The sequence below is a fragment of the Hippocampus comes genome, unplaced genomic scaffold, assembly GCF_001891065.2.
Source record: "Hippocampus comes isolate QL1 unplaced genomic scaffold, H_comes_QL1_v1.1 scaffold319, whole genome shotgun sequence".
In the NCBI taxonomy this organism is placed as follows: domain Eukaryota; kingdom Metazoa; phylum Chordata; class Actinopteri; order Syngnathiformes; family Syngnathidae; genus Hippocampus; species Hippocampus comes.
The window spans coordinates 989,257-1,014,664 of record NW_017806090.1 but is presented as its reverse complement, the minus strand read 5'-3'; the positions used below and the strand labels follow the sequence as shown (position 1 = coordinate 1,014,664).

The window sequence follows — 25,408 nt, the reverse complement described above, 5'->3', positions numbered from 1 at the left end:
ATAACTTCCGGGGCAGAGGTGACAAGAAAAAAAATATTGAGTGTTGTTCGCTTAGGTAGATTAAAATCGTTGAGAAAATCTAAGAGCTCGTGCTTCATATATTTTTACAAATTAATTTGTATTTTATAAATAAAATAACAAAATAAAAACATCGATACTCCCAACCATTAGATGGCGTTGTACAGCAAAGAGAAATAAGTGCCGAAGAAGAAAATCAACACCATGAATAAAATGTTACCGCGTTACTTATGTTTTTTTTTCATTCAATGAAATATGGATTTTGTTTAAGCACTGACGGGTTTACTGGAACTTTGGACACGACAACGGAGAGGTAATTGATGTCACTCTTGGAGAACGTGTGACAATGGAGTTCGAAAAGAATAAACAGTCGTCTGCAAAATAGAGAGACTTCGTTTTTCTCGGTTTAATGGCATTGTTTTGATGGCTAAAATGTTGCCAACTCCTCACGTGATACGTAGCGTAGGAATCTTTTTTTCGGAGTCCGAGTAAACATTTTGTGATGTGAATCAATTTGGATGTTTTTATGTGATATTTTGGTGTGTTTGTTGACGGCTATCAGCTGTGGGTGGCGTCGCCATGGCCGGGACTACAGTTGCTCTCGAGTGGGATGAGATGAGGAGGATCGAGCCGCGAAGCCTCCACGAATGTGACAGAGATGAATTGGACCACCTTGTCGCGCGGCTCACCTCGGTAACTATCCAACATGAATACATAGTTAGCCCAAAATAGATATACACTTCTTTTCAAGTTTTTTTCGTGTATCCAAATTTCCTTCCTTCCACCCCCATTTTATTTAACATCTTTCACTCCCTTTCTTAGAATTACTTTTCTGCCTTTGTTTGGTACTTGTATACAGTAATACTTTATGTAATTTAAAAAGTGTGCACTGAATTTTGCTCCATCATATTTGCAGTACAGAATAAAAACGTATCACTGAAACATCTGCTGTTGATATTATTCCACTTTGGCTCGCTGATATTTCACATATGATGACCAGCCCTACTCACGGAGTATCTCCTGCAACTTTAAATCACATGGACATGTCACAAGGAGTCCATTTTCCCACAGTGTAAATGCTAAATGTGTCTTTGAAGGTGCATAAAACAATAGTGTGCATCAAAATATGACGTGAGCGCTCAGTCCAGGGAGCATCAAAGGATTAACTGCTATGCTAGTGAAACACATAATCCAAAAGGCGGACCGGTTATGGGGTGGCAATACAAGTTGAGAATTTACTGCAAGTTGGGAAAAACATTCATCCTCCGGATATGGTGATTTTCTTTGGAACATTGACCTTTTTTTTATCAACATCACAAGACCTCACAAGATTAAAATTGGCCACAAAAGACTTGTGGGCGACGACTATTTTATTCTCGATTATTTGCTATGGTAAACATTTGTACCCACGAAGAGGATAAATTCTGTTTAAACTTGTGTGGCTCAACATTTTGCGATGGCCCTGGTGTGACCCTGCAACAGATAATTAGTTTCCATTAGGAGTGCAGTAATTTTTAATCAACAACTAATTGACAACGAAATTCATCGCTAATGATTTTTGATCATTGATTCATCATTTCAAGACCTTGTTTCATTTAAATTTGTCCAAATCCTCAGAATTTCTGCCTCTCAACAGTAAATGTGCTGAGATTGCTGTCGTCATCCATGAAAGCAGGCTTAACTTTCTCTTGAATCAAAATTTACAAAACATCTGCCCTTTGGAAAACAATGGTCAAATATTTTTCTACTTTCTGACATGTTATGGACCAACCCAGGAACTTTTATCCTGATTAATATGTTTGACAATTTTCTGTACTGTCAATTTGAATTGTCTTGTCTTTGAAGATATCGATGGAAATTGAAACGTGTCGACGACAGTTTCGTGGGTGTGCTGGAGCCTATCCCAGCTGTAGGCGGGGTGCAGCTTGAACTGGTTGCCAGCCAATCGCAGGGCACACATAGACAAACACTCACAAGCACATGTAGGGACCACTGAGGCGCGCTCAACCTCCCATGCATGTTTTTGGAATGTGGGAGGAAGCCGGAGTACCCGGAGAAAACCCACGCAGGCATGGGTAGAACATGAAATTTCCACACAGGAAAGCCGGGGGGCCCCGAGTCGAACCCTGGACCTCAATATTGTGACGCAAAAGTGCTAACCAGTCATCACCCTGCCGCAGACAGATTAATCCATTATTGAAATAATCATTAGATGCAGCCCTAGTTTCAATTATTTTACAATGGAACAAAACTCCTGCGTCTGACTTTGGCACTGCCTCTATGAAGGATGTCTGCATGGAGCAGTACAACTGCTTGATAACTGAAATATAAAGCCCTGGAAAGCCTGAGTGGTGTTCGCGTGCGTTCGTGCGTGCATGAGTAAGAGAGATTTCTATTCCACAAACATCTGCGTTTGTTTTTTTTTTTTTTTTCCTAAGGTGTTATCATCCCAGAATACGGTCATAAATATTTCACTGAAACTCGCCGCAGCAGTGAAGATAAAAATGATGCACATCAAGCGGAAAACTTATTATCCAAGATGGGCGCTCACGCAGTGATGCCACACAGCGTCAAACGAAGTGAAAAACCAAGACTTAACGGGCTGACAATAAATACTGTGGTACAAGTCGTAAATACTTTTCGACCACCACTTCAGGGAAAAGTCGTTATTCAAGCAATGTCTTTTTTTTTTTTTTTTTAATGTGTGGCCAAAGTCTTTGGGCGGGTCCTCTTGAGCTTTTCTTATTTGTCATCTGAATATTCATACTGGTACTCATTCTCTCACACGAGCTATTCCACAGCTGTGAGACAAAACAAGAAAACCAGCTGATGAAAGAAAGGCTCAAAGTACTGAATGTCACTCAAATGTTTTTGCTGTTCACCGCTCAGTCACATTTAGGGTCATAATAAAAGTAAAATAAGTTTAAAGTCCCAACTATTTACAGGCAGCTTGTAAAGAGTTGGGGGAAAATCTGTATGTGAAAGGGACAATTCTCAGTCCTCATTTGATGTCGTTCTTATGAGGCGCGTATGTTTTGTGTTGCAGACAGAAGAGTGGCGGGTGGAGCGTCAGACTCAGGAAGATGTAGTCCACATGCTGCGAGTGTTGCAGGCCCTGCTCAAGGTCTTTTTTTGCACCTTGATTACATACCATCACAAACTCCGTTGTTTTGAGAAATAAGCAAGAATTGTGCCTCGATTAAAACGCAATTTTGTCCTCTTCCCGCTTCAGATGAAACATCAGGAAGCATCTCTCGCTGAGCAGTTAATAGAAGAGCAAGAGAAAAATGGTTGGTACGGATAATTTGTCTGAATATGAGACGCTGCTTATGTGGATTTTTGACAGTGATGTCTGCTGTGTAGAAAATAAACTTCAAGCCAAGATATTGAGACTGGAGGAAGACCTCAAGGTAAGGCTTGGTTTATTAAAAACAATTTCAAAAAACGAAAATTCACCAGTCCACATGGACTCATGCGTCATATTTAGAGGCTTGTTTCAGATCTCTCATTATTTTCACAATATGTCATTTTCAGTTGGCCCATCACTATCGATTATTCCATCCATTCATCAATAACATTGATTTTGCATTAAAATGAGCTTAGGCAGTTTGGATTATCGATGGAGGTTTTGCAAACATGACTTTTTTTTTTTTCCTTATTACAGTTTAGGAACCGATGATCGTGGTTTATTTGGTGGTGTTCAATGACTAAACAACACCAATTAAACAGCAGTACCCAAAATGACACTGACAGGGAGTGACATTGTACTCAGCAACGTTTTTGAAACAAAGCTACTTCTTGGGTGCCGCTTAATGCAACGGGGTGCATTGTGATTGGCTGAGCACCTTAAGAGGATTACAGCTAATTCCGAGCATAGTAGCAGCCGTGCTCGTTTGGATTATGACTTTCTTCATTTGTTAAATTTTGTACAATGACTAAACAACACCAATTAAACAGCAGTACCCAAAATGACACTGACGGGGAGTGACATTGTACTCAGTAACATTTTTGAAACAAAGCAACTTCTTGGGTGCCGCTTAATGCAACGGGGTGCATTGTGATTGGCTGAGCACCTTAAGAGGATTACAGCTAATTCCGAGCATAGTAGCAGCCGTGCTCGTTTGGATTATGACTTTCTTCATTTGTTAAATTTTGTACACCATCCAACGAGTCACCTGTTTGTACTGCAAAGAAAAAGGTAATCTTGGGCTAATCTGTGTCTTCAAAATGTCTACCTAAATTATTCAGCATTCATATTCTTACCGTAATTGCCGATTCTTTTTTTTTTTTGGTCTGTTCTCAGTTCGCAGGACGCAACTGGAACAAAAGGAAAAGGAGGTGACCCATTTGAGAAGGGAGATGGGAGGAAGCAAGAAGACCATCGATGAGGTGGGTCACCGTCACACCAGAATCATTTTGTTGCTCTTTGTAGGCCAGTTGGACCCGATTCATTTGTGGGACGTTGTGCGCTAACCCAAGCCCCCGCTAACAGCTGTTGCAACGTCACATATTCAGAATGATTTTGGTGTTTGGATACTACAACATGAAATAGTGTCTTAATGTTTGTGATACAGCTGAGACCAGCTCGTGAAAAAAATAAAATAAAATGCAAAAGGAAAAGGAGGTGACCCATTTGAGGAGGGAGATGGGAGGAAGCAAGAAGACCATCGATGAGGTGGGTCACCGTCACATCAGAATCATTTTGATGCTCTTTGTAGGCCAGTCGGGCCGGATTCATTGTGCGCTAACCCAAGCCCCCGCTAACAGCTGTTGCAACGTCACACATTCAGAATGATTTTGGTGTTCGGATACTACGGCATGAAATAGTTTCCAAGTGTCTTATTGTTTGTGATACAGCTGAGACCAGCTTGTGGAAAAAAAAATGAAAAAAAAGCACCTGTAAAAGGCAATAAGCAGTAGAACTACAATCGGTGTTTGTTATGTGTGTGCTTGCTGTTTCCTCTTGCAGTTGGTCCTGCGAGCAGAAGCAGCCGAGGACGAGGTCAAGACGTTGAAAAGGGAGGTACGTAGCCGCCACACAATTGCCAAAGCTTCTCTTTTCCTCTCCTCTTCACCTTTATCTTTTCTGTTCAAATACAGCCTTACTCAAGTGTCTTGCATTTGTCATCCACATTTTTTGTTGTCACATATTTTCCCATTGTCCTCCCTGATCATCTTTGCCAAAGATAAAAAAGCTCAAGAGGAAGGTAAGACTCGTAGGTTGTACAGTAAAATTAGATTTACGGCCTCAAATTGTATCGCCAAAAACAAGGTCGTGAACATTAGAAAGCATTTGGCTTGCTTATGTCCAAGTGGTTTCGGATCCAGGGATCCTTCCTTCGGCTTCTGTACGAACCCGAAATGTTTTTCAAATTCTGCCACCAAAGCGAGTAAGCTCACAAAATCATCTCAAGTAGCCATGGTCGAAGACAGCCATGATTACCTCCAAAAACCAACATGACTCAACGTGATATTTTGAAAATTCAGCCTCTTTGACTGATAAGTATAAAATTTGGAGGCCACGTAAGTCTTAAGGAGCCCTGCCATTTTAGGAGTCATTTCCATTGGTCTTTTTTTAAATCACTTGTAGAGTATAGCAATCGTTGTAGAATATATAGAACCCTTTCTTAGTATCGAAGTGTAAATGTGGTAGATGAGTATGATTACCATTGGCGTTAAATTCATTTGTTCATTTCCTTGTGTAAGTAAAAGTAAATGTGTCCTGGACCAGAACACGCAGCTGCAGCGGGATGTTGACTTTTACCAAGGAGAGTTGGAACGGAAGGAGTCCGATGCGTCCAAAGAGGAGAATGCCGAAACTCAAAAGAAGCTCAGCTCAGCCAACCGTCAGCTTTCCCAGTGCCTGGACGACTTGCAGGTAGGCTGCAGTACTCAAGTCCAGATTCAAAATATTTTTTTGTTCTCGAGGGCTTGACTACCGAATCCTTGGCATTTGAATCGGACTTGTTTCAGACTTGGCCATTGGACTCGCAAAATATTTTAATCAACTTGACGAAGTCCAACTATGTTTTTGTTCCTGAAATGAATGTCCTCCAAAAGAAAATTGAAATAAAGTTTTTCAGGTTTTCAGAATAGCTATCTGATTGAGTAACCTGACCGCGAGCGCCAAAGCACGCAGTCTTTTGGGGTTATAAAATTCGATTTTACCAACCACTGAGAACTGGTGTTAGCCACAGACATTTTAAAGAAAAAACCTGCAGATTCTGTAAGATTAGGATTTCACACCCTGTTAGATGCTTGTGGAGGCTCTCAGTCGTACAGGAAAGTTCCATCGTAGAAAGGGTTCTGTCAGTCGTCATCTGTTTAGATAATCGTAGACAGTTGGGAAAAGGGCATATGGTTGTCAAACATAGATAGCAGTTGGGGAAGGGCATATGGTTGTCAATGTGTTAGAGGAATCTATGGGCGAAATTGTATCATGTTTAAAGTCTCATTTGATCTGGGCACGTCGAAGTATCTGGGTGCGTTATCAGCACCCCCAAATTCCTTTTCAGAAGGTGCCGGCCATTTGGGCTGGGGGCTGTTGCAGCCCACACCACAATCAACACATCAAAGCGGGTGGGCAATCAGAGGAGATCAGATCCGGTCACAAAGGGGGAGCGAGTAATTTGGGAACAGCGGTCGAACAACAAAAGACGATTTGAGAACACCCGTCGCGCCCAGGCGACATTTGTCATCCGCAAAGTCCGCGATATGTTGATACAGTGTAGACCAGACCGAAAGGCGCCAACGTGCCGGTGGTTCAAAGCTCATACCCAGGTAACCAATCACTACCGAGGGGCCGGACCAGGGGTACGGTATGCAAATATCGGGGGCAATGTTTTTCTTGTATTTGCATGTGTCACAAATAAATGTTCGAACTCGAGGAGGGGGGGCTCTGAGCGTGATCACGGAGCAACTAAACCGTCGTTCGCTCTCAGAGATCCGCTTCCGTCGATATTGAAGACAATTTTCCTGTGTGCCGAGTCGTTTCTTTAACTTTGTCCGAGAAAATCTCTGACACACCTATACCGAACCACATTGAAGTTTGTTGGACATTTGCAAATAGTTTGATCTCAGACTTGGACTCGGACTTTGTGGACTCAGACCGTATTTGAACTTGGTCCTTGGTGACTTAGACTTGGGACTAGATAAGGTTGGAGGTGACTCCAGCCCTGCTTGCAGGTACCCCATTACCTTCCTTGCATGACCATCTCCACAATAATGACCAGAAATGTGTCGATTTTATTTTAGCAAGCAGAAGAGGAGATTTCACAGCTGAAGGCAGACAACCTCCACATGCAGAAATGTGTGATGGAGTCAGCAAAGGAGATGGAAAAGATGAGCGACGAGTACAACCACATCAAAATGGCCGTCCATCAGTGCGACTCCTTGACAGACCAGCTTAGGAAAGACAGGGATCGCGCTGAGCTTCAGGTTAAAAATCTCCCCTCCAATGAAACACTTTTTTGGTGCTCTCAGTTTTCATGTTGCTGACATCTGCGTCATGTGCAGGTCAGAGAGTTGACGCAGAAGATTAACTCCATGACAGAAGAGGATGACCCCATTATTGCAGCAGTGGACGCTAAAGTGGACCAATGGAAGGTTGGCGTATAACTTTTCAGGGCGCCAAGTTAGTTTCGCCCAAAAGAAAGTTCAGAAGAATTTCTATTGGGAGTAGTCTGAAAAGACACAGCAAGTCTGCAATCTTGAGTTGTAGTAGCCATTTTTGGGTCAGTTATGAGTTCTGGTGAAATTCAGACAATGAGGGCAAAGCTAGTTTCACTCAGCAACAGCTGATAGTACAGTCCCGTGAAAAAGTATTTGCCCCCTTCCTGGACTTTGCATGTTTATCACACATAAAGATTTCAGTTCATCAAACCGTCATTGCATGTAGGCCACAGGTGTCAAAATCAAGGCCCGGGGGCCAGATCTGGCCCACCACACCATTTTATGTGGCCCGCGAAAGCAAATCAAGCATGTCAAGTTCCATGATGCTTGCTGAAGTCTCAACCAAACTTATGGGGCGAATAATTTTTAACAAATTTTGATTTTTTTTTTTTTTTTTTTTTTTTTTTTTTTTTTTTGGATACTTAGGTTTGGTGTTCCAAGCAAATCGCTTCCAATAATTTTGGTTTCCTCATCAGAATAAATCCAATGTGTTGTACTGGGAAACCCTCTAAAGAACAGTGTTGTTTCGTGCTTGCACGGATAAGGCGCAAACAACACATTGGAGATGTGTCGTTTGGGATTTGGGGAATACAAAATCATTGGAACTGGGGGAAAAAAAAACATTTCATTGAACAGTATCACTTTTGATGCCAAGTTTCATATTTTTGTCTATTTCATTGTATTTATCTTATAATATTCATGGTTGTCTTTTTCGACTGTCAAGGCCAATGCAGATCAAAACTATAACAATACATAGGCAGTTAAATGACGCTAAAGAGGTTGTGTTTTGTGAATGTATTGTGGAGAAAACGCGTGTGTGTGTGTCTCTCTCCCTCTGTTAAGCATTGGTCCAGCAGAGAAAAATGGAGGAGCTCACATCCAAGCGGGATGTTGCAGAAATGAGAGCAGCAGAGGCAGAGGAGGCTTTGAAACGAGCCGAAGCTCATGCCGAAGAAAAAGACCGAGAGCTCATCGAGGCCTCAAAGCGCCTGAGAGAATATGAAAGAGTAAGTGGATAACAACACACATAAATCATAAATGCAATGCCATTGGTGTCACTGCGTGCCCAGACGCTTCCTGACTTGTGTGACACAAGATGTTGGTGATGTCTCAAAATAAAGGCTCTTTTTCTATATTCTAGGGCACTTATGGCCTGGAAGAAGCCACCGCTGAGATCAAGGAGTGTAAAAGTCAAATCCAAAGGAGAGATTTGGAGTTGGAATCTGTGACCAAAGAGATCAACCAAGCATACATGGCGATTAACCAGCTCTCAGAGGAAAATGAGGACTTCCGGGAAAGACTCGGTGATGTTTTTTTTCCCCATCGCAATATGACAACTATAACAACTTTCACCTCATCTCAACTTTATACAAAGAGCACTTTAACAACAACAACCACAGCTGTAACTAAGTGCTGTACATAAGACAAAAATAATAATAATAATAATAATAATCTGACCGTTTGTGTCTTTCCCAAATGAGGACTTCCGGGAAAGACTCGGTGATGTTTTTTTTCCCCATCGCAATATGACAACTATAACAACTTTCACCTCATCTCAACTTTATACAAAGAGCACTTTAACAACAACAACCACAGCTGTAACTAAGTGCTGTACATAAGACCAAAAAAAAAAAAAAAAAAAATCATCTGACCGTTTGTGTCTTTCCAAAGGCTATGAACCCAAACAGGAAGTGGACCTGAGCGAATTCAGACGAGCAAGAGACCTTAAACAGCGGCAATATAAAGCTGAAAATCAAATACTCGCTAAAGAGGTAAACACAATCCATAAAGGAGCTGAACAATGTTGCAAAATAGTGTTCAGCCCGAATCCAAAATTTCAACCAATATTTTTTTCTGCAATGTTCCTGTTCAGATTGAACGTCTTGAAGAGGAACGACTACAGATGAAGAAACAAGTCAGACTCCTGGCCAAACAGAGAGGTGACTTAATCACTATTCACTCCAAAAATATGACACAGCATCCACTTAAGACAAATAGATGTCTCCTTTTTCCCCATCGGAAACAAAAAATGGGGAGAAAACCCGTAATTTGCTCAGTTCAGAGATGCTATTGTTCACGCACAAACACTGCTGAACACACAAACACTGCTGAACCCATTTAAATTCAAACCAAAACAGCAGCAGCTAGCAAGGCACATAAACAATTTTACGATGAAGCAAAGTCATACACTTCAAAAACTCCCCTAAAAAAAAAATCAGTGCCCTGAGCAGCCATTTTGGTTGCAAACCCGCCATTTTGAGCTTATTTACAGAGTTCCTTCAGAAAGGAATTAGTCCTGGATTTTGATCTGACCAATACCAACGTTTTAGGGCTTTGTGTAATTTTCTGTTCGGCTGTGACCTACATTTCTGTGTCTTTAGGGCTGCCACCATCCATCTTGGTGGAGGAAGATGTCTCACACAGGACAAATCACACAGACGAAGAGCGCCGAGCCAAGGTCAGCACATTGGCACTATTTCAAATGAAAATTGAATTCCTGTCCGAGTCCTATATCATTTATGGACATTGTGTTTTCAGAATGAGCACCTGGAAGAAGAGCTGCAAATCCAGAAGAGACAGATGGAGCTCAACAAGACACAGTTTCATCTCAAGTGTACGCAGAACCTTCCTGGTCGCGTCCCATCCTCCGCTTGGCCCTTGCATTTGACTCTTTTCTGTCTCTTTTCAAAGTGGAGCAGCTCTCCAAGGAGAAAGGAGATGTGGAGGCTGCGCTCAAGGATGTCCTCCGGGCTTTGAAGGCCAAGGAGACCAGTCCGTCTGACGCTGACTTGGGTATTTCTGGTCGAGTGGATGTGAGTAATCTCCCTGACGTTTTTTTAATCCTGAGACTCAACCCATTCCTGCCGGGCTTTGAAGGCCAAGGAGACCAGTCCGTCTGATGCGGACTCGGGTATTTCTGGTCTAGTGGATGTGAGTAAACGCCCTGATGTTCTTTTAATCCTGAGACTCAACCCGTTCCTATCTTCTGTAGTCCGTACTGCTTTTGCCTCTGATTTCCAGTTTGTGCAACAGGATTTTCATTTTCCTGCATCCAATTGTGTCTGATCACAGGTAGAGAAGGTCATGGGCAAGCAACTGACGTCAGACCTCAAGTCTCAAATCCACGAATTAGTGGGCAGAAACGAGGAGCTCCGGCGGGAACTGAAGTCCACCCGTGAGGAAGCGACGGGCAGCGTGGCTCAACTCGCCGCTGCAAAAGAGAAGGTACGTCCGTGGCGGAGAACGGAAGCCGTTGCCAACTTTGATTTTCAAGGCTATAATATCTGGTCACAGAGTTAACATTTAACAGTGATGTGAGTCTGTAAACATTCCATGTATTCCAGTTTGCTAACTTTCACCAACACAAATTTACACTACAAGCGGCCCTTTTGTCCCACAGTGATTGAATACAAAGCTCCTTGGGTTGTTGTTGACTTTCGATGACTGCTTGTGACAGTCCTGAGAGTTAACATTTAACAGTGATGTGAGTCTGTAAACGTTCCACGTATTCCAGTTTCCACTGTCCAACTTTCACCAACACAAATTTACACTACAAGCGTCCCTTTTTTTCCCCACAGTGATCGAATACAAAGCTCCTTGGGTTTTTGTTGACTTTCGATGACTGCTTGTGACAGTCCTTTGTGTGTCTCTTGTGTGTGCGGTGTCAGATGAGTCACCTGGAGGGCAAGCTGGAGCACCTGAGCAAGTCCGGCGGCGGCATCACTGGCGGCCTCTTCCAACCACTGAGCCTCCCCGAGGGCCTGGAAATCAGCAGCATGGAGATCATCAACTCCTTGAACGAGTACGCCGTCCGGCTGCTTCAGGTCTGTGGTATCTTGTATGCGTTAATCAACAGATAAAGAGCATTAGCTAATATTTTTTTGTTTCTGTTATTGATGTTAACTAGGAAGTCCAGAATCAGGAGAACACACGGGATAAGCTGACAGCAACACTGGAGGAATACAAAGAGAAATTTGCCATTATTAGCCACCAGCAAGGGCTTCTGTATGAGGAATACCTCAGGTTTGAAGATGCAGTGTTCCTTATTGGATTCTTGAAACATGAAGGATGTTTTTAGGTGGCCGAGTGCTGACATTTCATGGAATTCTGTATGTAATTTTTGTGCAGTGAGAAGTCGCAATGGGAGAAGGAGAAAGAAGCTTTGACGAGCACCAGAGGCAGACTTGAGGAGAAACAAGAGTTGGACTCTGTTAAACTCCAGCAGTTCAGCGTAAGGAAGATAAACTTTCACACCAGGAGATTGCAAAACTGCCGCATTCCAGCCATAACGCGTGTGAACGTTTACACAGACGCACGATCCCGCAATCAAGATAGTTAAGAGGACGTTAGGGACTGCATCGGGTGTGACGTAAGAAATAGTTGTTGGACAGCGACAATTAATTTCAACAAAACAGGATGGGGAGAACTGTCGGGTGTTAAACTTCATACCCTCGTCCTGGCATTGCGGCATTTTCGCTTTATAGGCGGGTGTCCCACCTCTGTTACCCCCGGAAATTAGTCGACTTTGCCCCCAACCCCCATTTTGTGTCGGTGGTGTTCAAAATCCATAAACGCTTCACTTCACTCCTACCACTAGGACCTGCTGGAAGCCCTTGAGAAGGACCCAGAGGAAGTCAGGCGGCATCTAAGTGAATCGCTGCGCAAGTTGACCGTGTCCAAAGTCAATGAGAAGAAGCTGACTCGACGTTGCACCACCCTGATGGAGCAAGAGCAGCACCTGCGCAAGGAAAATGGTCGGCTGAGGGACGCCGACGCTCAAATGCAGACTGCTGTCACCGAGAGAATCGGCTGCCTGCTCAGATACAAGGCAAGCGATCATCTCATTTTGAGAGTATTTCAGGGTTCTTCCTGCCTCAAATTGAGGCAAGAGGTGGTGGTTAGTGAACAGGAGACTCACGACGACAGCAACACGTTTCATGTTTCATCTGCCATTTATTACACTTTGCTTTGTTTGTAGGCTTTTGTCTGAGCTAGGTGAATTTGTCCAGCCACTAAAGATCAGAATTGCTGGCTCTGATTTGGGGGAAAATCTGGACGAACATTAACTTTGCTTTAGTATCCTGAACCTCCATTTCAACTGAATCGCGTCTCCTGGCCTGTATCTCCTGTCCTGAAACTTCATGGAATTTTGTTTGTAAAGGAAACTGCAGCGTACAGGATGGCGGTGCTGCAGAAGACCTTGGATGACAGCGTGCCGGCGTCGGAGCTGGAGAAGGCCAACAGGCAGTACACGGAGCTCACAGTCAAATACAGAGATGTGCTACAGAGAGACGGACTGCTCGTCAAGAGAACCACAAACTTGGAAAATCTGGAGGTGCGCAAAAACACCATGGTGGAGTCTCAAAGGTGTAATTTGTTCCCTTTGGACAGTGATTCTCAATGTGACGCGCCACGAGTGGAACACGACATCCCTTAAGATTATTATTACTGTCCCTTTAGAGTGAGAATGCATCTTTAAGAGGACACATGGCCACCATCAACAAGGAGCTGGAGATCACCAAAGAAAAGCTGCACGCGTTGGAGCATGCATGGGAGAACTCGAAGTTGGAAATGGGCGAGGGTGATGCAGAGAAGAGCCCCGGCGAGGGGGCATCGGCCGCCCGGCGGCTGGCCACGCTGGAGATGAAGGAGCTGAACGAGCGTCAAAGGGCGGAGCATGCCGCCGCCATGTATGAACGGCTGAGGAGCTCACTTAGCAAGGTGGAAGAGCGGAACAGTGAGCTGGAAGCCAAGTTTGCTGAGGTAGGACGGGGAATAGCGCAGATATACAGCGCCGGGCAAAAAAAAAAAAAAAAGAATCCACTGCAAATGATCAATTTCTCTGCTGATGAAATTACACATATCCTTACATTTAGCCAATTTATTTGGCACTTGCCAGCCATCATACTGTATGTCGATGATAGGCTTGGGATCAAACGTTTTTGTTTCCCTCCTCAGTTGACCAAAATGAATGTAGAGGCACAACACCTGGAGCGAGAGCTGAGAGATGAGCTGGCTGACTGTGTCACCAAAGCAGCAAGCGATGCCGACCGGGCGAGGATCGGACAGCTGGAGGCCATTGAGGCACAACTGCGCACGGAGCTTTCAAAGTATAGTGTGCAAAAATAACAATGCTACGGTATACTATGTCTTGTTTAATACGTATCATAATGACAGGTTGCTTTGAATCATGATTAATAGGCTTCGGGAGGTTTCCGACATTGCAATGAAACAAGCGTCAGCTTTCCAGGCCAGGCAACATTCTAACGACAAGGAGGTGGAATCTTTGAGGAGACAAATCTTAGACTACCAGGTATGTGTGATAGCATAACAAGTGCTAGAATTTCAGCATGTAAATATATTGTCATTGGAACTAGCACCTGACCTAACAGGCGCAATATGTCAAATCCTTATCAATCGGCCTTGTCACTCCCATAACTCAGGTTGCAACTTTGGTGATGTGTTTGCACGCTAACTGCCAACACGTTAGCATTTGATCAGTTTACATTACAAACAGTTTCCAACAACAGTGCAAGACTAGAACTTGTACATGAATACAGGGCATTATGTAAAATGCTTATTCTACCCTAATAAATGTTTCCCCATTAATTATAAGAATAGCAAATGACATTATTCCCAACAAGTTTAGCTTCGCTCTTCCTGCAATTTGTTTTATCTCGCACAATATCAAATAAGCTTTATTTTTTTTCCTAATACATCTTTATTTAAATAGCGTTTACACAATAGCTCCAGCTATCAGAACATTGAACATAAAATAACAAAAATAGAACAGAACACACTATGATGTGCTTTATGTTAACAAATCATAGGTAGTGTAAAAAAAAAAAAAAAAAAGTAACATCCATTTTTACCTTGATTGTATATTATCTTATTTATAATTGTATGGGTGAGACAGGGAAAAATTTGTAAAGTATTTGTTGCTTGGACGCATGTAACTCGGGTCAAAGGTTTCCGACTTGTTCTTCAATAGTCAATTTTAAGGGTTGGAAAAGTAGGTAAATAAAAAATAGCAACCAAATCACTAAGTTGGGCAACACTTACTCTGCTTTTGTAAACTACCGGTAATTGCCCATTCCCACTCCATGCTAGCTTCTTTAACCGTGGTCCTCGTAGAAAAATCTAAAAACAAACCCAGTAAAAACCTTTTTGCTGCTGGCTAAAATTAGTTCCAAAACTTACGTATCTTGTTCAATCTTTCATTTCTTGTTATCAGTCTCAATCGGACGAGAAGGCCCTGGTGGCTAAGCTACACCAGCACATTGTGGCTCTGCAACTCAGCGAGTCAGACGCCTTGACTAAGCTGGCCGCTTCCGCCGCCCACGTCCGCCATTTAGAGGCACTCTTGCGGCGCTCCGAGCAGCGTCAGGACGCCGGTGAGCGGGCGCTGTTCCTGACCCGTCAGGAGGCCAGCAGCCGTTGCTGGCGCCTGCGACAGACGGTGCAATCGTTGCGCCGCCAGTTTGCTGGCGCGCTTCCACTGCAACAGCAGGAGAAGTTTTCGTCCACCCTGGTGGGCCTCCAGGAGGAGAGGGCAAAGGCGTTCCAGGAGAGGAGGGAGGCAGAGGAAGCACGGAGGACAGCGGAGGGTCGCGCGGAAGAGCTGGAGTTGAGGCTACGAGGCCTGGAGGAGCTCTGTATCACGTTGAAGGATGCCAAAGGGGCCCAGAAGGTTAGTTGTAACTCCAAGCCTTGCCCCACAAGTTAATGTCAAAGCTTGCATCCATTGTATCAAAGGAAATCAAATTAAAATGCTAAACTAACATAGCATAGAGATCACAGCAAGAAAAGTCAACCACCAAAATTAAGGAGCAACACTGTTTACATCCATCCATTTAAAATAGCATTTGTGAGGAAACTCGCAGAAGTGTTTTGAGTCGAAGGTCGATTGTGTTCTGTTCGTCTTCTACTGATCACATGACATCACCAAAATAGGTACGCGAGTGGCACAAGAAGATGGAAGAAGCCCATCTGCAGGAGCTGAGGAAAAGCAGGGAGGTGACAATGCAAAAGGAGGAGATCCGGTACCTGAAGAACCTGCTGGAGGAGCAGGAGAGAAACATCCACTCGCTTAGCGAGGAAATTGTACAGCAAAATATGGTAAGCCTGTGCGTGAAAAAAGCGGTTCACTTTTTGGCACTTTTGTACTTGACTTTCTTTGGTCCAAGATTCAAGAAGAGCACCAGCTCGCGTGGGACCAGAGAGAGTTGGAGTTGGAACGTCAGCTGGACCAGCACGAGAAACATCAGGAGTTACAGGGAGGCACTGAAAAGGTTCATTTTGAAGCATTTTTCCATGGCTTTTTTTTTTCATTCTAAAATGAGCAATAGATGGTAAATCAAAAGATTTTATCAATGAATTCAGATTTATTTGTCAAGGCGATTTTTCTTATTTTGCCTGTGGTTTCAGTCGTTCAAGGAAGCATTTTTCCATGGCCCACTAGTTGGCACGTTGTGCCACTAGTTGGCACGTCCACTTCATAGTACAGAGGTGCAGGGTTCGAATCTGCGCTTTGGCTTTCCTGTGTGGGGTTTGCAACCCGTGCCTGCGTGGGTTTTCTCGGGGTACACCGGTTTCCCCCCCACTTTCCAAAAACATGCCAAGTAGGTTAATGGAACACTCTAAATTGTCCCTTGGTGTGATTGTGGCTGTGAATGGTTGTTTGTCTGTGTGTGCCCTGTGATTTGCTGGCAACCAGTTGAGTGTTTCCCCGCCGACTGCCCGAAGACGGCTGCTATATGCTCCAGCACGCCCACAACCCTCGTGAGAATATAAAGCCGTTGAGATAATGGATGGATGGATAGTTCAAAGCTGACATGGACTGCTTACACAAACATGACTAGAAGGGAGCCAGTTTACAAAAGCATTGAGTATGAATAATGTAGCCATTTGGTCGCTATATTCAGCGATTTATCCAACCCTAGCAAGTAAAATGTAAAATGGTATTTTTGCATGTAAAAAAAAAAAAAGGTCTTATTTTAAAGCCATATGGCCTGTCCTTATGAGCTAAGTTCTATGATTTCAGGCAATGGATACTCCCAGCTACCTCCCGGACACAAATCTACCTCTCAACCAACAACATGAGTTTGCCTTGAGAAAAATCAGTGAGCAAGTTGATGTTATCTTGAACACGCAGGCCGCTGGAAAACGTTTGGAGGAGGTATCATTTTCTTCCATTTTGTGACGCTTTCAATCTTGCAACGGATGACAGGCATCCTTTTGGTCAAACGCAGAAACTGAAGGAGAAGGAAGAAGCCTTGAGAAAGTCCGAAAAGAATGTGGCGGCCAGGGACAAAGTCATCAACGAGCTGCGTCTATGCCTCCCGTCCGTTGTCGCCGGCGGTGGGCGTCCACCGACGGACACTACCGAGCGTGAAGGAGAAGCACTCAAGCTGGTGCACAAGACTGTGAAAGATCTCCAAGGGCGATTGGACAAGAAAGATGGTGTGCTGAAAAAGTACCAGAACCAACTGTCACAAGCCGTAAAGGTACAGTGATACCAAACTGTCATAGTTCTCTTCTTGTAAGTAAACTAGCTACTAATCTCAGGATCAAGAGGAGCTGATCAAGAGGCATGACGAGGAGCTGAGGACACTTTATCAGAAGTTGGATTCGAACAATGACACCAACCTGGACCGCCTCAAACAGCAAGCAGCGGTACTATTCGCTGGGTTTGATTATCCCCCCCGCCCCCCCCCACCCCCCAAAAAATACATGCTTACAAGTGTTAAGGGTATTTTATTTATTATATAATTAATCAGTAACCTGAATTTTTTTTAAAAAGTATTTAAAAAATCGTATCAGTTTGGCTGTTGGCTATACAAAATAGGTCAGACATTCATTGGTTCCCAAATATTCCCTATGTCCATCCCGCCTGCCAGGAGATGATGAAAAAGCCCAGCATCGTCGTGCCTACCTCCAAACATTTGGACCGCATGGCAGAGTTGGAACAGACTGTGGTCGAACAGGACGTGTCGCTCATGTCTGTCACCAATAAGCTGAAGATGGCCATCGTGGAATTGGAGCAAGTGAAGATGGCCATGGATACGCAGGCCAAGAAACATGCAGACGAGATGTCCAGGTTATGGGGGGTTTCCTGAACTTGGGGGGCCATTTCTGTTGGATGATAACAAGCCATATTTTTGTATGTGGTTCCACACAAATTGTCTTTGATATCATGAGCTTATACAACGAATTGTTGGTTAAAAAAAAATGCACAGATTGCATACACATTGCCTTTTTTTTTTTGCAGTCTTTGAATGACTTAGCCCATTTGTCAGTTTAAAAATCCAAATGTGGCCTTTGAACACAAACATTTGCCCATGTCTGAGTTAACCCATCAAAAAGGGACTTTATGTGAAGAATCGCATTTTAAAAAGGTGCTGCATATGTTCAAAACCAGGAACAAGTGGTGACAGAAGAACATCTGAAACCATCTTGCTAAAATCACGGCTCTTGCACAGGCTCAAGGAGTTTCATAGCGTAGAGGTGGAAGATCTGGCCGTGGAGACCAAAGACCAGAAGAGAGAAATAACAGAGCTGAAGAAGGAGATTGACTCTCTCCAGAACGAGCTGGAGAGCCAAAAGGAGGCCAACGTTCTGTCTCCAAGCAACACCATGAAGAACTTGGTGCAACGCCTAAGGCTGCAGCTGGTCCACAAAGAGAAACAGATCAAGGTTTGTCAAGAATGTGTTTTTTGATTACTTTGGATCAGAAGCTTGCTTTCATTATGATTTGTTTCCTCAGGCTCTCAGCAAGGTTCTCTTAGAACTGCGGACCCAAATGACATCTGCTGCCGAACAACAAGTCTTAGCCAACGCCGCACAGACTGAGGAGAGGCTCAATGTACAGAAGTTAGTCGACAAGCACACCAAAGACCTGAAGGTGGGGCTCCACCTATCTATCACATGTGGATTATGATTGGTTCGATACAACCACCTCATACTCTCTCCACAAAGGCTCGGGTGCAAGAGCTCAGCAATGAGCTCAAAACAGCAAAGGAGTCAGCCAAGAGAAACGAAAGCACCCTCAGAAAGGAGGTGGACAATCTGAACCAAGAGCTCCAGAAGAGCCAGAATCATCAGAAGAGCCTTCGGGTCAAGAATGAGGAAGGAGAACAGGAAATCCAGGAGCTCCAGAAGCAAGTCAAGAGGCTTAGCAGCTGCATTCAGGTTGGGGGAAAAAAAAAAACTTCTTGGTTGGAAAGACCTTTGCAGTGTTGTTTCATAAATAAATATTTGTCGACATAGAATGAAAACATGTTCGAAGGGAAGGGGCCAACGATTGAGAATCTACAGAAGAAGATCAGGAAGTTGGAGTCAGACCTGGAGAAGAGTGCTGAAACCAAAAGAGTCAATCAGGGAAAGGTTTGAATAACCTTCAACCTTAATTATGTACATGTCTAAATGTTTCATTTGCGCCAAGCTAAATGCTGTGTACATTCGACAGAGCAAAGAGGAAATACTGCTGTGGGAAGAGGGCAAGAAGTGGCAGTCCAAGCTTGAGAAGATAAAGAATGCGCTGAAGGATAAGGAACAAGAAAATGACTCGCTGTCCAAACAGCTCAACACTCTAAAAGACCTCTATGGCAGGTCAGTGACAACAAAATAATAATAACAAAAACTGTATGTGTCACGTGATGCAAGTGCTGAACGATCAAGCATTTTTGAATTGAAATTGCGAATCGTGATCACATTTATCAGTTTGAACACTAAATACCTTTGTAGTGTATTCAGTTAAATGTAGGTTGAACATGATTTGCACATCACTGTATTCTGTTTTTATTTATGTTTGACACAATGTCTCAAATTCATTGGAAATAGGTTTGTAGATCCAGTGAAAGTAAGCGTCAATGGTCACTGATGATCATTGTTTTCGCTGTGTTGGTTTATGGCGCTAACGCAGACTTGAGCGAGAGAGGAACATACTGCTGAGGAAAACAAAAGCTCGAGGAGTGACGGCGGACCAGGTTGCGGGAGCGAGACGAGATGAGCTGGACAAGGACCTCGAGGAGCTGAGGAAAAAGAACGCAGAGCTGGAGAGTCAGCTGAATGCCATTAAGTACGTATCCTGTCTTTTTGAGTACGATGGTTCACATCTTATGTCTCTGGCAGCACTCACTATATCCAACGCAAGTCATTCAAATCAAGCCCCGTGGGGTTTCAGGTGTGCCACAGAGATGTGTTCTGGGGGCCCTCCGCCTCTTTTGTATTCATGTGTTGGGACTGTTGTCCCGTTCAATAAATGGGTGAAAATCAATCACTGACTCTTGCTCTCCTTTCCCACATGCAAAGTCATTCCACATGCAACTGCTTCCTTTTTATTTCCCCACTTCACTCAAGCGACTGTTGATGAAGCTCGACGATCAAATTCAAATGTCTCAAAATGTTGCATTGCAACACAAAGCCATGACCACTGTATTGATCTCCGACGTTTGTATTTCGGGGAACCTTCTAGGCAGCAACAGGCTCTAAGTCGTGACGCAGCTGTAGAAGATCTGACTCAGAGGAACCACCACCTGGAGGAAAGACTACGAGCCATAGAGACCCAGACATCTCCATCAAGACTGCCTGTGAGTGTTACTGTGAAAACACATTCCAGATTTTCAAAATATTCTCACATGGGACTTCTTCACACACACACACCCTCGTCTGTTTATGACATAGCCCCACTATTTTTCTTTGTCTTCATCTGTTTTTATTTCTTGACTGGTGTCAGTTGGATTCATCGCATGCAAAGAGGAAAAACTTGCAGGCTTTCAAAGGAGAAATGACTTTTGATGTTAAAAACGTCTCATCGAAAGCAAGTGCAGCGCACCCTCCGGATGAACCACAGTGCTGCTCCCCGGGCCCTGAGGTCAACAGTGTCACCTCTGAAAAGTCTGAGTTTGAAACTGACGCTGAAGAAAAGATTTTGAACCTTGAGGCAGCCAAAAACCACACAGCACAAAACAACCACGTAGAGGGTGTAAATAAGATGGATGCAATGGGGAGTAACAAATCTGCGGACATACCGAATGGTTCAGAGGATGCAGAGCCTGAATCTGAAGGATGTGAATCATTGTCTTTCTCTGCAGAAGGTGAAACAAAAGGTAATGGGAATAAAAATGATGAATTGGCTAGTCGAGACAGTGATAAAGACGAGGGGCGATCTGATGCAGAAAAGCCTGAGGGGACAGAAGAAGATTTAGTGTCTACAAGGGAAGCAACGGCAGATATTCCAGATATGACCAAATACGAGGAACCAAGCCAAAACCTTGACAGGAAACAGATGGATGATGGTGTACAGAAGCCAGAAAGCAGGTCGCAAATATATCCAAAGGTACTTCAGGCCTCTGTAGTGGTCCAGCACTGTACTAGTTTTGTAGTATTCCTCACAGAGCTGAAGTCTTCCCAGTGTTCCCCTTTTGCGCTTTACTTTTCCATAGTGGTGCGTAGGCAAAAAGTTAAACATGCAGCTTTCTAGATTTTAGTCTTAAAACAATACATCTTTCTTTTTTGCCTTCCTCTAAGACATCAGAGAAGGATGCAGAGACACCAAGAGACATGAACCTCCAGAAGGAAAACCTCAAACTGGCTTCAGAGAATCTGGAGCTCCGTCTCCAACTGGCACAGGCCAACATCGATCTGCCAAGGCTGAAGGTCCGCACCACTTTCTACATGGTTGCTGAGAGTACCTTGTCACAATTAGTCTATAGAATCTAAATTCGTGGTGTATTGCTTTGCTTTTCTAGAGTAAAGTTGCAGACCAGGAAGAGATGTTCAGTGTCCTAAAGAAAGAACGCGCTGATTTGCAGAAGAGGCTGGCCAATACCAAAGTAGGATCCCGCAGAAAAGAACAGACCCGTCTCCTTTTTATAAAACCTGACAATCATTATGGGATCCTTAACAGGTTAGCTGCAGCGGAAAAAAAATACCAAAGTAGGATCCCGCAGAAAAGAACAGACCTGTCTCCTTTTAATAAAACTTGACAATCATTTGTTATGGGATCCTTAACAGGTTAGCTACAGCGGAAAAAGTGTGCCCGAACTCGAGAAAACCATCCACTTGATGAAGAAGGTGGTGGAGAGGTTACAAAAGGAGAATGAGGCACTGAAGAAAACATCAGCAATTCAGAGTCAGGACAAGGCCTTGGAGCAAGAACACAAAAAGCTACAGGTTGGTGTCCACACGACACGCATGCTTTCACCATAACAGGCTCGAACAATCGTCTTTTGTCTTCTAGGCCGAATACGACAAAGTGAAGAGCCAACAGGAAGCAGAGATTCGCAGATTGGAATACAAATGCCGAGGACTGGAGAAGATAGTGACAGAGAATGAACGTCTGCGAAAGCAAGTCAAGAGGGTACAATGAAGACCAGCAATAGATTAATACAATATCCAGTGCACTCTCGCTTCTTTGATGGTCACCATTTGCAAATTCACTAATTCACATTTTTTTCTGTGGAACCTGCCGTTATGTGGTTCAATGTACAAGCTCCTCGTAGATCCCAAATTGATAAACCACTAAGTACAGAACACCATTTAAAATTTACATGTTGTCAAATGTTGGTCATCAGGAAGCGGATGCCGTCGAGAAACTGCGAGTGTCTAAGACCAGCGTGGAGCTGGGCTGTGAGAAGCTGGAGGTTGAGCTGGAGGAAACGAAGCAAAGACTCCGCGACGCACTGTCCAAACCCGCCCTTGAAGTCACTGACGGCAAGTCCACCAAGGTGTCTGTGGTGACTCGGTAAGAAGGGCTGGTTTTTACCATCAAAAATTAGTGCCAACTGTTGTTTCTTTCTTCTTTGTTTGAATTGATTTTTCTCCCACTTGTTTCCGTAGAATGTTTGAGAACAAGATGAAGGAACTGGAGAAGGAACTCTCCACGAAAACCTCCAGTCTGGCAGAGCTCAAACAGAAATTGAAGGAGGCTAATCTACGTGAGGAGACGGCGCAGATACGCATTCAACGACTCGAAGATCAGGTCAGATTCGGCGACTTATTGTGCGTTCATCCCCCACTCTCACATGAGCAATTAGTCCAGTCCTATTTTTATTAAGTCGTTTGCTTATCGCTTTGTACAATTTGTTTCGCACATCTTAGACGTGAGCGCCTGGTAGGCTATAAATTCCTGTGGTGGATTAAATGGTCCGCATTTGACAACCTCAACCAAACTGGGGAGACAATGACCAAATTAAATACACAGTCCAGCGCCTTTGGATGTACGGCACAGACCAGAATCTGTTTGCTTGGTGTGAGGCTGTTGCATCTCGCGGTGTGAGGATGTTGCAACCTTCCCACTAAGCTAGGAAAACTGTGGGACCAAAATCCTTTTTCTTTTTTCATTTGAACAGGTCGACAAATTGAATGTTGCCGGCGGGGCGCATACAGAAGCAGACGTCTCCAAGAAAATGAGGTGTAACTATGAGTTTATGTTCATCCCTCTACTGTAGTTGACATTGTCACAATCTGTTGCCGCTGTATCATACACATAAAAACATAATAAGAAACACACACACCCGCCAAAAAACCCCACGCTGTGTGTTTGCTGCCAAATATTGTGTGTCCTTATTTCTGTTCCAGTGAGCTATGCTAATTACTTCCAGTATGCTGCAATGCGTGTGTTTTTGCTGTATTTCTCCACAGTATTTTTGTTTGGAATTGTATTCCACTTTTACGTGCCACAACATACGAGCGTTTCAAATCTGCATGAGGGCTAATACTTTGGAGTAGGAGGGTACAAACACATTTTTGGACTATTGTTTTAATGGTGTTTTTTTTTTTTCCACAGCGAGTTGAGGAAAGAGAACGCAGAGTTAAAAAAAAGACTGGATGAGTCCAGCGAGCAAGACGGTGGGACATCCAAACACGACACAGGTGACACTGCCACACATGCTTTATTCCACACTTTGCCACTACAAACTAAATTCTCCCTTCTTGTACTTCATAAGAAAGCAGGAAGCTGAAAGGTCTCCTAAAGTCAGTGGAGGCGGAGAAAAGCGAACTGGAAGCCCAAGTCCAACAGCTGAAGGACGAATTGGGCAAGTTGGATGCCACATTCTTTGACGAGATTGAAGACTTGAAGTACAACTACAATGTGGAGGTGAAGAAGAACGTCGTGCTCGAGGAGCAGCTGAGGGAAATGTGTGATCGCACCTCAAGAGACACCCTCAGTTGAGGTCAAATCGGGTGCAGCGTTTAATAACCAACTTCATGACTTAGATTTTACTTACACTGATAAACCTTTCAGTGCCTTGGTAGGGATAAGCATCAGTGTAATTTGAGCAATTTGTCCATCGGACAGTGTTATTTTTAAAATTGCAGTAACTTTTATGTCTTAAAAGGTTACTTTCATAAGTGCAGCTTCAACTGTAGTACAGTATACTGTATTTTTTTCTGTTTTACAACTGTACAATTGTCATGTACAATGGTAGTGTTTGTGATAACTACAATAAAACATTACACGGGTTGCTTGGGGAAGCCATTGGAGCATTTAGTTGACATCCTTGATATCCATCTTGACGTCTGTGTCCCAGTAGGCTGTCTTCACGAAGCCACTTCAATGTGGGTGTGGGACAACTACGTGTTACTCGTGAGGCAAAACTGTGTGTTACTTGACAACAGGGTACTTTTAAGTTCACCCATTTCTTTGGCTTATATGTTTATAATTCAGCCCACTTTTACGATAGCCCGCCATAAATCTGTTCGAGCAGTTTTTCGATACCCTACTAGTCCACTGAATTGTCTTAAGTATATAAGTACTGTACTGTATATCAAATGAATGCTCAAACCGCTTTCTAAAGGTTATCAGGTTGTACTTCCTACATTACAACCTGATGCAATTAGATTTTAATTGACATAAGTCTTTGTACCATTTAAAATAAATACACTTTGAATGATTTTGTCTCTTGACAAATGCAGATAGATAGAAGTGACGCTGAGCAGTACTTACTTTCGATTCAGCGGTCCAGTCTTGCTCGTGGTAGTTTATATGTATCCAAATCTCCAATCAAACGTAATAAGCCGCTCACTCGCCTGCCTCTCGAACCCTACAGATTGTCCACAAAAATATATTCTCGTCCCGTGAACGAATCTTGATATGCCGGCGTTTGCAATGAAAAGGCGAAGCACCCCTACCACGATGGTCGAACGCACGGGATGTTTCTTTTTTTAGCAAGGACAATCCCGCTCTATTACCTGTCCTGTCATAATTTAAGACCTTAAAATACTTTAAAATACAAATTGCGTCATTTAGGGACAACACGTTGAGTTACGCACAATCCCAATTTATGTTCAAATTTGCGAACTTAATAGACATATATACTTGATAAAATACGGTTTACTTTGTTAGCGTGACGTGTTAGCTGCTATGTTCATCGTTGGCAGGTTTCACAATTGATGTACAAAGTTACCGAATTGTAAATAATTAAGAATTGTAAAGAAATTTAAGACGCTTACCTGGCATAATTCTTCTCATTCCGTCGAAAAGGCGAGTAAGAACGTTCACACTCTACGTAAGAGTGGAAAAGGTCCATCCGAAGTGCAACAAAGCTTGCAGACACCTGGTAGTTAGTTTAGCGCCGACGTCATTAGCGGTTGCTATGCTTACACAGCCAGTTACAAACGAAGGGTTTCAAAATGCGGTTACGAGTTAGGGTTTTATGGAAAGTCTAGAGTTTGAAAGAGCCTCGCAAAACTGTAGTTAGGGTTCTTAAGTAGA

The 25,408-nt window shown here is 43.5% G+C and overlaps 1 protein-coding gene across 1 annotated transcript; it reads left to right on the top strand.

Moving 5' to 3' along the window:
• The first annotated feature begins 60 nt into the window (after positions 1-60).
• On the top strand, positions 61-25,128 carry LOC109530829 (centrosomal protein of 290 kDa-like). Its single transcript, XM_019894728.1, has 51 exons — positions 61-331; positions 581-711; positions 3,065-3,142; positions 3,251-3,308; positions 3,382-3,585; positions 4,322-4,407; positions 4,988-5,041; positions 5,750-5,896; positions 7,273-7,455; positions 7,534-7,623; positions 7,916-7,922; positions 8,533-8,696; positions 8,831-8,993; positions 9,361-9,461; positions 9,563-9,629; positions 10,071-10,147; positions 10,228-10,303; positions 10,381-10,502; positions 10,762-10,914; positions 11,358-11,513; positions 11,597-11,712; positions 11,818-11,920; positions 12,287-12,517; positions 12,851-13,024; positions 13,150-13,452; positions 13,648-13,799; positions 13,891-14,002; positions 14,924-15,379; positions 15,643-15,807; positions 15,876-15,980; positions 16,733-16,867; positions 16,941-17,195; positions 17,257-17,364; positions 17,589-17,804; positions 18,043-18,384; positions 18,455-18,592; positions 18,667-18,879; positions 18,958-19,074; positions 19,157-19,299; positions 19,613-19,768; positions 20,165-20,279; positions 20,426-21,028; positions 21,220-21,348; positions 21,441-21,524; positions 21,706-21,864; positions 21,932-22,051; positions 22,266-22,435; positions 22,531-22,672; positions 23,043-23,104; positions 23,480-23,565; positions 23,640-25,128. Exons 2-51 carry the CDS (start codon positions 598-600, stop codon positions 23,864-23,866), a joined length of 7,737 nt encoding a protein of 2,578 aa, XP_019750287.1. The 5' UTR covers positions 61-331; positions 581-597; the 3' UTR covers positions 23,867-25,128.
• The last annotated feature ends 280 nt before the right edge of the window (positions 25,129-25,408 follow it).